Below are 18,896 nucleotides of genomic sequence, written 5' to 3' on the forward strand. Positions count from 1 at the left end.
AAAAATAAAAACAAGAAGAATAAATAGAACAAAAATCAAATTTTAATACCAAAAAAAAATTATAACATTGGAGGATATGAAGATACATACCTAGACCTAGCACTCAAGATGAAGTAAACTCTTTTTCTTCTTCCTCTTCTTCTTCTTCTTCTTCATTATCGTTATCATCATCGTCATCCTTTTTCTCATCATCTTTTTCCATCATTTTTTGCTGCATATATAGAACTCTACAATTATAGAGGAGAAGGATGGGCTTCCGTACACATACTATACGAAAATTTGAGAGAGTAAGAACATGGTTTTAGTGCACGGTGTCAAAATAGGTATTGGTCATCCTCAAAACCGGTTTATGGTATTAGAATGGATCAGTATTGGATCACCCATGTCAGACAAAAATACCATTAATTTCCCTAAAAAAAATGATTTTTTGACTTTTTCACCCCTATCCATACCCTTCAAGGTATCAAGATAGGAGACTTACTAAACCGATATGAATCGATGCAATACCAATATTTAAAACCATGAGTGAGAAAGACAAAGTTGAAAGGCTATGAAACCTAATTAGGCAAAGGCTAGAACTATTAAAAAAAAAAAAATTTGGGGCAATGATACACGTTAGAGTTAAAATATCTATAGATTACAAAGGGCCTGTTTGTATTCAAATTAGAAAATAAAATTACCAAAATGAAGAAGAGGTTAATTTAGTGGAAGCAAGTGGTATTTTTGTAGTCTTCTACAATTTTAGATGCACTTGACCCAGGTTTTTGTATTGGCATCTGACCATTGAGATAGATTATTAGTTCCTCTTAAAAATTGGCATCTAACAAAACCTCTCATGAAGTAAAAAAGAGGGTTCCTCACAAGGATATATAAATCTTTTTAAAAGGTTCAATCAACTAATCTAAAAAGGGCGTTTCAAGATCATTATAAATGACCAGTTGTAGTAATGTGTGCACTAAATAAAAATTACTAAGATAAACAGAACTACATGAATTTATTGAACTTCTAGATAAATTAGAGGAGAGTTAAGAAACCTAATAATATATAAAATACTTCTAATTGTATATCCTAAATAAAATTTAATTCAATGAGTTAAGATTTTAGAATAAGTTTAAAAGATAAGGTATGAATTTTATGCAAATAAAGGGATCATATTATCAAACATTTCAATAGGAACTATTTTATAGGAACCACTAAACAGCAAAAGGAATTGTATTAGTCCAAAAATCAGAAATTACTTTATTAAAATACACTTGCACTTTTAATCACTAGTATTACTTTTTAGAAAACGCTGACCATCAAATCTCTAGTATGATCAAAAGGAAGGAGAAGAAAAGGAAAAACAATTACCAAAAAAGAGTAAAAAAATAACAAACATATTTGGTCTTATTGCTATTACTGATTTCTTTTCGATAATTGATACCAGATCTGCATGTTGTGCTCCAAATGGAAATCTCCCCAACTTAGGAAAAATTATCAACAATAACTCTAAGAAGCGATGGCCAATTCAAAATGGGATGGCATATGGCCGTCAATTATGGTAGTTCACATAAAAACACTTCTTCCAAAAAAAAAAAAAAATTGAAGGATATGAAGACACATACCTAGTCCTAGCACTCAAAATTTGAAGGATATGAACATGGTTTTAGTGCACGGTGTCATATGGGTATCACCCATTGGTCACCCTCAAAACCAGTCTATGGTATTAGAATGGATTGGTATCAAATCACCCGAATTAGACAAAATATCCCTGATTTTCCTTTTAAAAAAATAATTTTTTGACTTTTTTCTCCTATCCATACCCTTCAAGGTATCAAGATAGGAGACTTACTAAACTGATACGGATCGATACGAGAGATAAATTTGAAAGGCTTTGAAACCTATTTGGGTAAAGGCTTGAACCATTTAAAAGAATAATAATAATAAAATAAAAATAAAAATTGGGGCAATCAAACACATCAGAGTTAAAACATCTATAGATTACAAATAGAATACAAAGGGCCTGTTTATAAGTGATCAGACGGAGTGGTATGTTAAAGTTACATCTGGAGTTGATTGATTTGTCAAGAATCATGATATTTTTATAGTAAAAGACCTTTAAGAGATTTATGAATTTTTAAATATAAAACTAATAACTAAATGTAGGGAATGGGGATAAAGTGAGCTAATTCCTCTTTATGAATTGACATATGAAGGATTAGAATAGAAGTTTAAGCCAAAACTGACTATTCTTTTGGTAAACGGTTGAAAAATGAGTATATAATGAATGTATTCGAAATTAGAAATTAAAATTACCAAAATGATGGAGAGGTTAATTAGTGGAAGTAAGTGGTATTTTTGTAGTTTCTCCAACTTTAGATGCACTTGACCCAGGTTTCTGTATTGGCATTTGACTATTGAGATAGATTATTAGTTCCCTCTTTAAAATTGAAATCTAACAAAATCTCTCATGAGGTAAAGAAGAGGGTTCCTCACAAGGATATATAAATCCTTTTAAGAGGTTCAATCGGCTAACCTAAAATGGGCGTTTTTCAAGATCATTATAGATGACCAGTTGGAGTAATGCGTGCACTAAATAAAAACTACTAAGATAAACAGAATTGCATGAATTTATTCAACTTCTAGATAAATTAGAGGAGAGTTAAGAAACCTAATTATATATAAAACTCTTCTAATTATATAACCTAAATAAAATTTAATTCAATGAGTTAAGACTTTAGAATAAGTTTAAAAGATAAGGTATGAATTTTATGCAAATAAAGGGATCATGTTATCAAACATTTCAATCGGAACTATTTTATAGGAAGTACTAAACAGCAAAAGGAATTGTATTAGTCCAAAAATCAGAAATTACTTTATTAAAATAGAATTGCACTTTTAATCTCTAGTATTGCTTTTTAGAAAAGGCCGACCATCAAATACTGATTAACCAAGCAAGGATCCCTAAAAAATTGATACACCAAGCAAGTAATTAAGGAAATAAACAATATAACGTTTATCAAACTAAACTAGACTTTATAATGTGCAAATAATAATATTGTTTGGAAGCAGGTATTATTTAGATAACTCAAACATTTCGTAGCCCCTTGATAAAAATAGAAAAATATTAAAGTATTCTTGAATAGTTAATAATTATTAAGTCAAGCTTCTCAAGATAAAGCGGAAAAAAAAAACTACCAAAAACAAAAGTCATCAGATATTATTACACTTACCCATTTTTTTTCCGATAGATACTCCTTTGTCATCCGGCTGTCCATTTCATCATTTAATGATATATCTGCATGTTTGGCTCCAAACGGGTGTCTCCTTAACTTAGAACAAAGATAAACAAGCGCTTTAGAGAGAGATGGCCAGTTCAAATCGAGATGGCATATGTCTGTCAATTCTGGTAGCTCACATAGTTGCATTTCCTCCAAACTTGGAAATGCATTGATTTCCAAATCCTCATCTGCTACTATCTTCACCAATTGAGGACATCGACATACAGATAAATAATGCAACTTTTTAAGCAACCGTGTTACACCATTAGTGAAAATCACCTTTAGATTGGGGCATTCCTGTATTTCCATAAATGTCATATTAGAAAAGCATCCAGGTTGTGGAACCCCAGTACATATTGCCTGCAACTGATCCAGTTGACAAAGTACCAACGAATGTAAGCTTTCAAAAGCATTCCCTTCGGCTTCCTGTACGTTCAATAATATCTTGAGATCTGGACAAGCTCGTAAAGTTAGACTTCTACAGCCATGAGCTGGAATGTGTGTCAAACCCTCACATGACTTGAATGTCACATTTCCATCAAGGTCTAGAAGATACGGAAAAATTGAAGGATCAATAGTACAATTCCGCAAATCTAGACTACGCATGCGTTTAGATTTAAGGAATGGCTCAAACGAATGGAAAACATTGGCTTTCCTTATCTCGACGCTAATATCAGATAAGCTAATCAATTGAGATAGTTCCTCTACACCACTGGCGAACCATTTTAACCCGCTTCCGATAGTGTTTAGCTCCTCTAGCTTACGCAATCCAGATAATACCCCACGTGGTATCCTCTTAAGAATTGTGGTGTAGCTGATGTCTAGAAGCCTTAAATTGTTCAACTTTTTCATCTCTATTGGTAGTTTTCTTAATCTAACGCAACCACACAAGTTTAATGATATGAGTTGAGCCAACATTCCAATTCCAATGGGTAAATCCTGTAGGTTCAGACACCATCCTAAGTTTAACAAACGAAGGTTGACTAGATGGGATATTGAAGCCGGCAAATTCTTTACCGTACCACAATTTCTCAAATCTAGTATCTGAAGTGCAGGCATGTGGTCGAAGAACTGCACTTGGGGGATGACCTTACTACGAGTTTGTCGAAGGAGCAATGTGTGCAGTTGTGGACATTGATCTGGCAATTGAGGTAAAGATTTCATAGAATGATCCCACATCAAAATCTTAGTGGCTTTGCACCATTCTGAGGCATCAGCAGGTGCCTCAGTTATTCCAAAACCGGCCTTTGTAATGAACTTGGAGAGGTACTTATTGTTCGATGTAGATGTGATCCACACAGCCAATTCACGCATCATATCGTGCATTTTAAATGCACCAAAGTCGTCACCGTCCTCAAGCATCGATGAATTTCGAAGCTTTCCAACCAAAACATCTACTTTATTCCTAATATCTTGTAGCCGATGCATCCCAGACAGAGTTTCTTCACCGATGGCAAACTCAAATAATTCATATTTGTGAATGTCGTAGTCCTCAGGAAATAGACAGCAGTACAAGAAGAGAGATTGTTCAATTGGTTCCAATTTTTCAAAACTAAACATGAGTACTGAAAATACTTCTTCTTTCATACCTTCAAGATTTGAAGCTGACTCTTCCAGTTCACGTAGAGCATCTTTCCATTCTCCCTCTGTTTTTCGTGTTGACATTGTGCCACCAATAACAACGATGGCCAGAGGCAATCCACCACACTTCCTAAGAACTTCCTTGGCAAGAGGTTCTATTGCTGTTTCGGATGTAATATCCTCACCAACTTTTTGAACAAAAAGATTCCATGCTTCCTCAGGCTGGAGTTTGTTCACTTGAATGGATCGAAGAGAATCTTTTGGTTCAAAGCGGATCACAAACCTTGTAACCACTTCTTTTGATCGAGATGCCAATAATATTTTGCAGCCGTTCTCCTTCTTTGGTGCCGGAATGCAGATTTCATCAAGATCAATGGGCGCCCAAATATCGTCCAATATCAACATATACTTCCTTGTTTGGCGACACAATTTTTCTTTTACATCATTGTCAGCTTCACAATTTTTCAAGCCCATACTTTTAGCAATTTGTTTTCGTATGTCTACAAAATTTGGTGTGGATGATACAGTAGTGAAAATCACGGATTCGAAGTTCTCTTTCTTTCTAAAGTGCTCATAGGTGTGTCGTAAGAGTGTTGTCTTGCCTATACCTCCCATACCAAACAACCCAACAGCAACATACCTATCGTCGAGCACCGAATCGATGATCTCACCTTTCAATTTCTCTGTTGTTGTTTGTCCCTCGATAGAAACAGTGTTCATATTCCTCCCTATCTGCCGTGGTGGAGCCACCGTCCAACCAGATCTTGGTTCTTCCCCAAACAACTTGTCAAGTACATCTTGCTTGAGCTTCAAAGCTCTTTTGCTCAGCTGATAGCGTGACCGGCAGAAGCAGTTAGGACATGAAGTACCAGAGATCTGACTCTGCTGGTACTCGATTCGTAGGTTGTTGGCGTTGGATAGAGCAACATCAACTTGACTGAACCAGAGATCTGCCTCTGCTGATTTTATTACCCCTTCCTGGTTCATTGTTTCTTCTACTTTTCTTCCTTCGTCCCTTCTCCTGGCATCTAGCTTCATCCTTGCGTTCTCCAGTTCTTCGATGTTCTGGCTAAGGTTCCGTAAGACCTGAAACTTAGTTGCGATAGGATTGATGATCCATCCTACTATGGGGCTTAGTATCGCGCCAATGATAGTCGTTTCCATGATTCACAAGCAAAGAAAGATTTGCAGAAGGCAAGAACTGTGTGTGTGTGAGAGAGAGAGAGAGAGAGACTTGCAGAAGGAAAAAACTTGTGTAGCCAATACACAGCTATTTTTCCTCCTTCGCTTTATGATCGAGTAGAAAATTGGAACAGTACTTTAGCTTATGTTAAACTTGCCCATATCTCATCTTATCTTATCTTAGATTACGACACCAATAGAACAACACCACGTGTAGATAAAGTTAAAGAATTTCCCAACAAGTTGTCGGAAGCATCATTGAATGTCGGTGACTCTTCTCCGTGCCTCTCTCCAACCATTGCCTAAACACGTGATTTTCGCTCTTGTGACCATGGGTCGACCTGTGCAATCACCACTGCACAGAGAAGTTCGATCCCAACATATACATTAATAAATAACAAATTTTTAACTCCCATAAAAACATAAACTTTGTAATACAAAAGGCATCCGGTACAATCATTTGTAAGCATTGTTGTAATTGTTTAAAATCGGAAACATGTTTAGACTTGAGAGTGGAGGGGAATATTTATATCCAACCCGCCTTTACAAATAAATAGAATATTTTATTATAAATAAATAATTAAACAGAGGGGGTGATATCAACAGCATGACTAAAAAGAAGTTTGAAGTGAGGGGTGAAGCTTGGCATATTGGGTTAGGATTTTGCAAACCCAGGCCCAGCCCAAGGTTGCTTCTCCCAAATCTTAACCTAGTCGGAAAATCCAACCCTAATCCAAACCATTTTGGCTCAATCTTACTTGAAATTTGAAATTTGTTTGTGTAGGTAGTAACAGCATGGATGTGTTTTAAAACCCCACCCCAATCCTACCCATCGACACCCATACTTGAAAATTGTTTGGGTAGGTAATAATGGCATGGATGTGTGTTGCGAAGCTTAGAAACAACTATACTATGGCATCACAAATACCTTTAGATGCATAATTGTACTTTATGAACATTAGCTTAGCCTAGTGGTGGCAGTTAGTGTTAGCACCCAAGGGAGAAGGTCATGCGATCAAACCCTGTCATATTCAGGTGGATGTGTGTAGGTGCAGGTGGACCTTTGGCCTTACTAGCTCCCAATAGACTTGACATTGGCCAATGGCGCTCAGTAGTATAGAATAGCAAAAAAAAAAACATAATTGCATGTGTAGTGTCATAAATATGTATAAATATGATGATTTGGCTTGAAAGAAATCGAAGAAAACATGACAACCATTGTAAGCCTTCAAGTCTTGTGGTGAAAGCAGTGATTAATACTTGGGGAATTTTTCAGTTGTTACCCCTGTTCAGATCAAGTCAGGAAGAGATCTTCATCTTTTGGCATCTATGTGTTTGGTGTGTTCAAGTCCTAAACAAAAGCATATCAAAGAGTTATATTGGGGGAGACCGCCTGTGGGATGTTGCAAAATTAACATTGATGGGTGTTCGTTAGGCAAGCCGGGTTACGCAGGAGTTGGGGGCATTTTTCGTAATCATAATGGATATCCAATGCGATGTTTCTTCTCCTTTGAAGGTATCTCCTCCAACTTTGGAGCTGAGTTTTTCAGGTTTTTTGAAACGATCAACATAGCCAAGCTCTTAGATCTAACTTGGTTAGAAGTGGAATGTGATTCGAAAGCAGTGGTGTGGTGCATTGTGAAGAATTCTATCCCATGGAATTTTCGACAAAGGTGGTTGTCAGTGGTGATCTATTTAAATCGAATTCAATGGAGCATCTGTCATTGCTTCCGTGAAGTAAATAAAATAGCAGATGGTCTTGCTAAACATGAGGCTGCGACTAGATCCTCATCAGTATGGTCGTCTCCCCCAAGATTCTTGATTAATGATATAGAATAGGATGCTATGGAGAAACCAAGATTCCAATTCTTGTGAATCTGGAGTTGTGTTAGTTTCAATTATGTTTTGGTTTCAATCTCTGCTGATGGCAATGCTGAAGGCAGAGTGGAAAATCGAATTTTTTTGGTGTGTTTCAGCCCTTTTGGATTAATTATATTTCATTCATTTTTTTAATACATTACTTTGCTGACCTTAAGCAAAAAAAAAGTACTTGTATGTTATTCGGTCTATTGCTGGTCAGGCAGGGTGGACCTAATGCTTCTGGTCCCAGATCCACCGGGCCCACCCAACCTTTGGCCAAACACAAAAAAATCGAAGCAGGTTAAAGTTTTCTAGGTCCAAGTATAACGTATGTTAGTGCTTCTCTCTCTCTCTCTCTCTCTCTCTCTCTCTCTCTCTCTCTCTCTCTCCTCCAAAATGACATATCTACCCCCTTACTGTGGAGAGAGAGAGAGACAAGGAGGCACTAGACGCTTACACAATCGAATATCATGACGGACAAGACATTGGGCCATTGAGAAAATATACAGAAAAATGAAATAGGTATTCAATATTCCACTATGACAATTAAATGCACTTCTTTTATCATCCTTTTGATCAAATAAAAATAAGAAACCACAAAAGCTAATTGATCTAAGGAATTGAATTCCATAGAATTAAGTAAAGATCAGTAGCAGTTACATTAAATTCTTATCATATATATTTTAATCCCCTGGAAGCCACTGTACAACCACAAAGGCCGCAGGTGCAAGAGAACCCACAACAATCACAGCAGCCTCTTCCTTCTTTGATAATTTTTCCCCCATATTAGGAAATCAAAGTTCACAACACGACCTGAAACTTCACACATTTAGTTTAGGGGTGACATTTAAGCTTCACAAATTTAGCAATAGCTCAAGCAAAAGAGACAAATATTACCTATCAATGTTATCTTTCTCATCACCACAATCCTATACAAGGACTCCTCTCTCTTTATCTTTACCCTGCACAGCAATTGCCAAATTAAAAAAAGCATGCATAAGACAGAATTGAATCAGTCAGTATGAATAGCAAAGAAGAAACAAAAAAATTCTATTTCACAAACCAGCAGCCACAGGTTACCTATTGGTGACAGTATTATCTGGTTTGAAAGGAATAAATGATATTTAACTCGGTAGAAACTAGGGAAGAAAATCTTATTTATATGTGGCACAAACCACCTCACTTATAAGTAGTCTTTTTTGTAGAGGGGAAAAGTATGATGAAAAAAATAAAAAATACTGAGAACACCAACTAACTAGCCAGCCCTGGGCTCAGGGCTAACACAAAAATTCCCTGGTCCAAGCTCATCCAAACACAGGCTGTGCTGGCTAGGCTGGGCTGCCCAATGCCACCACTATCCAAAGCAGACCTTATAATTTCATATTGAACTTTAATGGCTGTATAGAAATGTATAACTCCATATTGGGTATGCACATGTAACGAAAGTTTCAATCAAAAGAAATTATAAGAAAATAAAGATATCGTAAGTAGAATAAAAGGATTATTCTTCTCCATCATCATCATGACACTATATCTTCAACTATTCAAAAAATATAAATAAGAAGAATAAATAGAACAAGCATTAACCTTTAGAACTCTACAATTATAGTAGAGCATATGAATAAACATACCTAATACATCATCATCATCATCATCATTTTTGTCATCCTTTTTCTCCTCTTCTTCTTTTTCTCTTTCTTCGTCCTGCATATAGAACTCTACAATTATAGTGGAGAGGCTAGGGTTTGTATAACATGAGAAAGTGAGAAAGACAAAGTTGAAAGGCTATAAAACCTAGTCGGGGAAAGACTAGAGTCATCAAAGAAATTTTTTTAAGGCAAAGAAACAAGTCAAGGTTAAAAGAACTATAGATTAACAAATAGTTTAAAAAATGGCCTATTGTCAAGTGAGAGAGGAGTATGTTAATGTTAGATTGAGAGTTGATTGATTTGTCAAGAATCTTGATATTTTTATGATAAAAGAAAAGATATCATATAAGTAATTTACGGCCTCAAAAAGACTTTTTTTTATTAATTTTTAAAAGAAAATAAATAACTGAATGTAGGAAATGGGGATAAGTTTTAAGCAAAAAATGAGTATATATTGGAGTAAAAAATGCATTCAAATTAGAAAACAAAATTAACAAACTGATGGAGAGGTTAATGGAGGTCATTGGTAGTTTTGTGTTATATAAAAACTACAAAGGTCTAAAAAATTGCATGAATTTATTCAACTTTTAAATAAATCAGAGGAGCTAGAATTAAGAAACCTAATAATATATAAAACTACTTCTAATAACATAACCTAAAATGAGGGTGAATCCAATGAATTAAGTGCTTAGAATAACTTGAAAAAATAAGCTATGAATGTATGCGAGTAAAAGGATCATGTCATCAAACATTTCAAAGGAAATATTTTATAGGAATTACTAAAAAGATAAAGAAAATTGTATTAATTTAAAAAATCAAAAACGACTTTATTGAATTGCAATGCATAATTATGGAAAATCAGTTCCATTTTTAATCTCTAGTATTGTTTTTTTACAAAAAGTGACGACATTTAGTCCATGATACAATTGCCACACATGGAAGACACCAATCCCATGATGTAATTGGGATCTTTTCCTCACTTAACCATGCTTAATATGCTTCATTCTTATACAAAATATAACATTTCCAAATGCCAAAGGAATCCATATAAATATAATAAATAAATTAAACAATAGTGCATTCTTTTTTCTCTTTTTTATTCCTTCAATGATATATAACCCTATATATTACTCTACAAATTAAGCCTGAGTAGCACATGGCTGGACCTAGCCAAGCATCTAGCTAGATAAGGCCTGCACATGAGGCTGAAAGTATGGGCCCCTGGAAGGTTAGGTTATATCTAGATGGAGTGAACCCAACAAATTTTCATTCCTTAACAAATCAGGTTTCCAAAGCTCACCCTCAAAAACTGATTAACCAAGCATGAGGATCCCTAAAGAAACGATAAACCAACCAAGTATTTAAGCAAATAAGCAACATTTATCCAAAAAAAAAAAAAAAAGACTTTATGCAATATGAAGCACAACTAATAATGGTTGAGAGCAAACACTATTAATATTAAATCTAACATTTCCTAAACCAATGATAAAAATGAAAAATCCAGATAAAGACGATGTGACCCACATAAAAACTCATCGGAGCCGACAACCTCACTGAACTAAACATCACCGGAATCCGGCAGATATAACAAACAAGTGAAATAAGAACTGGAATTCCAATGTCTGAGAAAGTAATGAAGATAAGGAAAGGAAAAAAGATTTGTTTTTGAAGCACCTATTCTGAGATTTAACAGTAGCTTTAGTAGTGGTAAGAGTACTGTGTGAATCAATTTCGTTTCGGAATTCGTCTTTTCTTCAGTGGGGAACAGAACACCATCAATACCCGACCTGAAATTCGACTGTCGATGCAGATATCGGGATCGAACAGATAAACTGATTCATCTCCCATCCCAAATTTCCCAGACCCATTGGCTTCTTCGGCCACAACCTTGTGGGGTACTCGTAACGAATCGTAACTTACCGAACCTTCTCACCGCATTATACATACTCTCCTCCGTTTGATACTCCTGGACGAGATGGTAATATATGATTTGCTCCGGCACACCTGGTTCACTCAAATGGTACGTCGTCAGCTTCGACATAGCTTCATCGCTTGGAGCCAAAACAGTTAGAACGTAACCCTCAAGACACTATCGAGAAAGAGGCTCGAACCTGCAAATATGGAACCACCTGAGAAGAAGGTGCAGCAGCCGATCGGTAGCCGCAGTTCCGGACACCCCACGATCGATCGCTGCGATGACCTAAGTTCTCTCCTTTCCTTTCGATTTCACGACTTGAAATGTATCCGTAAAAGGTGGTCGAGGATTGGGGGATGTGTTTCACCGAATGTGGACATGGGTCAGAAACCGGGTCGCCTAGAAAGGATACAGTTCTCTTTCTCTCCCCTCATCCTCACCCTCCATGTGGCATAGGACAGCTGTCCAGTGTTCCAGGTAGCATTGCACCGCATGATCTAAGCATGGTAGGGGAGGATGGATCCGGATCCTCTCCATAGAGGCCATCGCCCATAGAGTGCTCATAGAGGCCTATCTGCGTGACGTGTGGATGAAAAAAATCCAACGGTCAAGAATTGAAGCTCTGATTTTTCAAAAAAAAAAAAAAACCCACATAGGCATTCGACCCAAACTCAAACCCACACCCTGTATCGACTTGACTCACTTAGAATCTCCCCAGTCTCTGCTGTAGAATGGAATCGCTGTCCTATTTGTGGAATCGACCAAATCCACGGAGCTTCTCTTTCTCGTACCTTCTACCCAACCCTAGAGTGTAGAATTGGAATCCTCGGAGCCATTGTTGAATCGACCAAATCCAATTTTATTGAATTGTTTTTCAAATTCTCCAATTCTTTCAGTTTATTCAATGATCTAATTATCTGAAATTCCATAGACAAAGAAACATATACCTAACCACAGGAAGACTTAGCATCAATGGAATCTAAATCAAGTCAATATCTAAATGAAGAAATATCAATCTTCATGCAGTTTTCACAGATCTCATTAAATTTGAAATATTATGAATCTGAACATGGAACTGAAATTGAAACAATAGAAGGTGGAGAGGATGGCGATAGAGCCCTCCAACTCATTAGGACATCTTCTTAGATATTAGGTGGATTCCTGATGCAATGATAGTCAGGGCTCTGACGCTGATAGCACTTTGTAGTACTATTCCTAGGTATTGGTTCACGGTGACGTTCATCGACATCATATGGAGGTTTTGGATCCAATTGATGGGGTTCTTCATGATCACGGGGTTTATGTTTGCTCTAGCCATTCAATACAATCATTAGCATCACTATAACCACATTGGGTTCGTGGTGTTTTAGTCATTCACCATTTTCTTCACAAACTTTGGGCCAAATGCGACGACTTTTATGGTACGATGAGGCTAAGGTCGATGTGCCATGGGATATCAACCACGGCAGGGAAGGCAAAGGGGGGTAAGATTGTTAGATGGTTTTGATCCATGTGAGGTGTCGGGTTTGGGATGAGTGGGGTTAACTGAGTAAAGAAATTGGAACTTTTTTTTTCCTTCGTCAGATTTGCTTCCTCCACGTCGCATAGATAGGTCTTTACGGGCACTCTATGGGCGATGGCCTCTATGGAGAGGATCCGGATCCAAGGGAGGATTGAAATTTAGGATCAATTTATCAACTTAGATCGATTGGCTTTACCTATTTTTTCACAAACTGATTTTTTACAATTTTACCCTGATCGTCTTGGAAAACATAAGCCAATAGACATTTGACTATAGCTCGAATTCAAATTCTTCTATTTCAGAACAACCCATGGTAACCTTACCTAACAATCCCCACTACCAGCCTTCTTTCGAATTTCCTAATTTAATCCATATAGAAGTTTCTATTTCAGCCCAAAATAGCTCCAAATGGGCTTGTAGTTTTTTTTTTTAACAGGTTGTTTTCTCTTATTGTATGCTGATTTTATGATGACAAAAAATATCATTGATGCAACCTCCTGAAGCCTACTCTATAGTGTGAAAAAAGATCAGGAATGAAGGATAGAACGTGACAGAAATTTGGAGTGACCCGATGGGCGTGCATTTAATCTGATGTAGGATTTTAGCACTTTTTCGCCTTCTAAAGAATTTGTGATGTTAATTAAGCAAATTGTTTATCAGGTTATTTATAGGAAGATTATAAATTTTGACATAGGATCTAATTGTTTTTAATTTATCTATAATTTGTATTAAAAGAAATACACATTCTACATATGTTGGGATTTTTATTTGTTTATTTTTGATAGAATACTCATGTTAGAATAAAACAAAATTTGACCAATGGAAGAGGTTTGGTATGGAATTAATTGTTTATTATTATTATTATTATTATTATTATTATTTTATTTGGAAAGACTATTGAACTAATTGCATACGTCTCCTATTGTAACATTAAAATTTAAATATGGTATCGGAAGTACAATTTGTCACATTCACTTGAATTGGTCTGAAGAGTAAGGGTTTACCGATAATAGAAAAGGTATGAAGAGGTACATAATAATTTAGAATATTAAGGTAAAGCCAATAGAATCACATATTGGGAAACTCAAAAATTAAATTGGGGTTAGTCCGTATCTATGAAGTTTATGTAGACAATGGACTGTCTGTGCTTAATCGGACCTAGTGTACTCATGAGCAAGCATCATTACATTACTGGTTCAACTCAAATTAATTGGGATTTTTTTTCTCTTCTAGGTGCGTTTTAATCCCCAATTGGGACCTGAGTCTCTAGTTTGTTTTGGGGCAAGGATTTAAATCTTGGGAATCGGGTCAATATCAGTCTTGGCCAATCTTTATCTTGATCTTTTCAATCCTAATTCATATGTATGGTCTAAAGGTAAAATTGTAATTAAAAAAAAAGAAGAGGTAGATTCATCCAATACAATCTGATTCTGGTCGACCCAAAAAGATATTGAACCATGGCACCAACCCCATAATCGTTCTAAAGTTTTCGAACCTTGCTTTACTGTGTAATTTGGAGCAGGGATTTAAATCGTGGGAATTAGATTGATATTGTTCTCCGTCGATATGCTTATATTGCCTAGAACAGTTGGTTTTATCCCTACTTTTTTTTTTAAAATGATTTTTTCCTTGATCCAATAGTAATACCCGGCCTAGACTCTAGAGGCATCAATATACAATCCGGCCGATCTAAGCTATGAATAATTAGAACTCTAGTTGGAGTAAATTCTGACCCTGAACACATAAATCAAATTTTGTTTAAAACCAAATTGAATTGAATCATTGATAATCTGGTTTTACTTTTAAATTCTTATTAATAAGGAACAGAGTTTTATAGATGGGATGTAGGGGTCAAGTCTAAACACAAAGGGTGCGAAATGACCACTATGCACCACCCGAAGCAAACTTGTTAAATCGATTAAATAATTCCTTATCAGGAAGATTAAGCTTAAGACTTAGTGCAAGACTCGGTGAGAGTGAGAAAGAATGAGATTGATAGTATAGAGTTTGACCCTCTTCCTTTCTGTTTTGATTTTAATTAATAACCGTTTTGGCTTCGGTGTACGATCGTTACATCATGAACTGAAACCGAACTGTGTAACATCATTTCTTTACATGTAAGTTGTAACGGCTTCAAAACGGCAAGCACATTAGAAACTGTATTTCAATTTGAAGGCGATTTCCGATTTCATTATTTCCTCTTCCTTTCAAGTTTGACACAGCTTACTTCATCTTCTACCGATCAAAATCTATATATACATATACACACATCTATACAACAACCCAGAAAAAGGGTTTCTAGCTCGATGGGTAAGAATTAGGCATCAAGTGGATGTGGCGACAATGCATTTAATTTATCCTTCTTCACTATTCTAACTTGTTCATGCAAGACATCGAACTCATAAATATGGTGAAATAAAAGGTTAAGTTTTGTTTCTTCTTGTGTCTCTTTTATTTGATTTTAGTGCTTGAATTAGGCATCAACTGGATTATTCACTTGTTAGGTTAAAAAGGCCTAACAAAAATAAATAAATAAATAAACTCTGGTATCATATCATGCATTTATTGGCTATTAGGCATTCTTTCTGTAGTTCTGATAATTATCTCTGGGATTTTATGATACAGTTGTTAGAAACACTATGCAAAAATTGTGGTGATAATGTATTTCAGCATATTGTTGAACTTGATGTCTTGAGTTATGGTTTATTTATTTCATCGATTTCTTTGTATCATTCTATTTTTTTATGTGAATCGTGTTATTTTATTATAGACTTAGCTAACATGCTTTATATATGCGGGTGAGTCTTTAGTTCAAATGGAAGAACACATGGGGTAATTCTCATGAGTGATGGTTCGAATCCATTAAGACTCCTCTATTGACTCAAAATCTTTCCCCAATTAGGTTTCAAAGCAATCCATCCATCTCTCTCTCTCATATATTGTTCCAAATGGAGGTCGCCTCAACTTAGAACAAAGATAAACATGCACTTTAGAGAGAGCACTTCCTTCAAACTTGGAAATGCATTGATTTCCAAGTCCTCATCTGCTACTATTTTCACCACTTGAGGACATCGATATACTTCTAAGTGAAAATTACATTTGATTTGAATTAGATTTGCAGACCTAGGTTTCTTGCACTGAAAGGGGAAAATCAATATAAACTTCGGTTTTTGACTTGGAGATGATGGATCGGTTGGGTTTTTGCATATCCAAACCTAGTTTGCCCTCATTTTCTCTCCCCTAGTCTTGACCATTGATGTCTACAAGGCCACTTGTGGTCAAATTAGGAGTGATTATACCTAATTGCACCCCAAGGAATTAGAGAGGATTTGGAATCCTGGATCTGGAAAGGCCTCAATAAATGATTTTTTCTTTCCAGATAAGAATGAAGTTGATCTCAAGCTTTAAAAAAAAAAAAATTAAAAAATGATATCAAGTGAGTAGAAACGAACAGAGTGAAGCAAAGATTTAGATCTCTGGAATCGAATATTGGTATGGATCTCAGTGATACGATATTGATCTGGATCAACTCATATTAACCTTGGATCGATTGATTTTATATTTTTACCTTTATTTTTTAATAACGGATTAGGTTTTTTTATAATTTTACCCTTGATCCGATAATAATATCCAATTTCAATTCAGACTGAGGGCGATATTCCTAATTTAATACCGATATCTTAATCCATGAGTGAGTGATAGAGATCTTTAATCCCTATCTAGCAGGTAAGAATTTTTTTAGCTTTTCAACATCAATGATTAGAATCATATTTTAAAAATTCGGATTGATTAGGGTCAACTGAATTGAATTTCCATTAATATCGATCTAATTGAAAAAAAAAAATATTTTAAAAAAAAAGCTAAATCCATCCAATCTATTTCATCTCAATCCGTATCAATCTAATCTACATTGATATCGATTAAGACCAATCTCAAAATCGATTCAAAATTTTAAAACCTTGGTTGAAATACATCTATGAGCTAACAGTTTTTTACATTCATAAAATTCTATCCTCCTAGAAGAGGAATAGTGGAAACAACCAACAAAAATATTCGGGATTTTTTTTTTATCAAGTTTATGGGAGAACCCACCATTTCTGATAGTGATTGGAATCAAAGTTGGTTCTAAGTATCGGCATCAGATCAACCGTATAGCCGATACTAATCCCTAGTCAGTTCGGGGATTGTAAAATATATTTACAGGTAAAATTGTAAAAAAGAAAAATAAATAAATAATTAAGGGTAAAAAATGACCGATCCGGACACCATAGACTTTTTAGACTTTTTAGTATAGTAGGTGTGAATTTTTTACGGAAAAAAAAAAAGTTTGAATGCCTTACCAAATACGATTGATCTTTTTAAAATTTTAAATATGATAGGTGGGAATAATGTGCCAAGACCTTGAATCCTTGATCAAACATAGAGAGAGAGAGAGAGAGCATTATCAAACATCAGCCATCACCCCCTTAGCATAGTGAAAATAATCTACTAAAATAAACAAGTATATTTTACAGGGGCTTTTCGAAGAAATTTGAAATTTAAGTTAAAGTCTAAAAAAAATAATAAATAAATAGAAATAGCAAAAAAATCCTTAGTGAGGCAGTGCATCTCAGTCATTGGATCCTCATTACCACTTGTCATTCAGTGTAGATGATTTGAACCCCAAAATATGAGATGATTTCAATTGAGTGAAGACCTCATCCTACTCTTTTAGCATTTGAACTTTTCCACAAAATAAATATTAAAAACATATATTTCGAAGTAGATGAAACTATTAAACTTCATGTTTCGTTTGGTTGCATAGAGAATTAAAGAGAAGGAAAATAAAATATTCCAACTTAGAAAAAAACTTTATAATTTTTCTTTGGATCCTTTTCTGTTTTTCATCAAAAAAATATTAATAAATATTGCTTCGAAGTTGAGCATTCAGTCACACGTTTAAAGTTCATTGGATATGGCAGTGACCATCTACATATTATAACTCATCATGTAAATACATTTATAATTGTGTATAGGTATTCGGAAGACATTTCAATTTTTTTTTTTTTAATAAAAATATTTGCAAGTAATTGTTATAACTAAACATAAATTCACTTGAAATCCATTAATTAGTATAGTATAATAGAAGGGCCAGTATTGGTTATAATATAGGAGAGAAACTAAGCTTAAAAATACAATTAGATATAAGAAGTCATTTGGTCATATCAGGTATCAACCAGACTTATTTGCCCACCCCATATCACTTATCAAAATTTTAAGATATGGTGTTGTTTGGAATTTCCCTCTCATCTTCTTTAATCCTAGTCTCATCCTTGAATCTAATGAAATTCAATTTTTTGGTAGTCTAATTATCTCTTGCTATTTTATTTGGTTACATATAAATTAAATTATCCACTCAAAGGTAAAACCAAATCACGTGATCGTCTTGAAAAACATAAACCGATGGATATTTGATTGTAGTCTGGATTCAAATTCTTCTATTTCAGAACGTCCCATGGTGGCCTACCTAACACCCCCCACTCCCTACCTTCTTCCGAATTTTCTATTTTAATTCGTACAAGTGGATGGGCTTATAGTATTTTCCTTAGAGGTCACCTTCTCTTATTATGTTACTACCAAGAAAAAAAAAAAAAACCTTCTCTTATTTTGTGCTGATTTTATGCTGACAAAAAATATTATTGATGCAGCTTCCTGAAGCCTATTATACAGTGTAAATCTGGAGTAACTAGGTGGACGTGCATAATCTGATCTAGGATCTTTTAGCATTTTTTTCACCTTCTAACCAATTTGTGATGTTATTTAAGCAAATTGTTTATCAGGTTAAGTATAGGACTATTAATTTCGACGCAAGAACTAATTTTTTTTAATTTATCTAAATTAATAAAAATTAGATTAAAAAACATTCTACTCATGTTGCCTTTTTTTTT

At 35.0% G+C, this 18,896-nt stretch overlaps 1 protein-coding gene and 1 long non-coding RNA gene across 3 annotated transcripts; both read right to left on the reverse strand.

Moving 5' to 3' along the window:
* Window positions 1-89: 89 nt before the first annotated feature.
* Window positions 90-6,132, reverse strand: LOC122083617 (disease resistance protein RPS2-like). The gene is made up of 3 exons (XM_042651485.1): window positions 6,076-6,132; window positions 3,213-6,026; window positions 90-211 (listed from the first exon to the last, which is right to left on the reverse strand). The coding sequence occupies exons 2-3, from the start codon at window positions 6,003-6,005 to the stop codon at window positions 104-106; spliced, it is 2,901 nt and encodes a 966-aa protein (XP_042507419.1). The 5' UTR covers window positions 6,006-6,026; window positions 6,076-6,132; the 3' UTR covers window positions 90-103.
* Window positions 6,133-8,490: 2,358 nt separating this feature from the next.
* LOC122085043 lies at window positions 8,491-11,785 on the reverse strand. Of its 2 annotated transcripts, XR_006141995.1 has the most exons (4): window positions 11,644-11,785; window positions 9,515-11,536; window positions 8,781-8,845; window positions 8,491-8,696 (listed from the first exon to the last, which is right to left on the reverse strand). It is a non-coding gene; the product is annotated as an uncharacterized LOC122085043 (long non-coding RNA). The 2 variants fall into 2 exon arrangements; XR_006141994.1 differs by having other exon boundaries at window positions 9,515-11,774.
* Window positions 11,786-18,896: the final 7,111 nt, after the last annotated feature.

Source organism: Macadamia integrifolia, chromosome 7, assembly GCF_013358625.1.
Source record: "Macadamia integrifolia cultivar HAES 741 chromosome 7, SCU_Mint_v3, whole genome shotgun sequence".
In the NCBI taxonomy this organism is placed as follows: domain Eukaryota; kingdom Viridiplantae; phylum Streptophyta; class Magnoliopsida; order Proteales; family Proteaceae; genus Macadamia; species Macadamia integrifolia.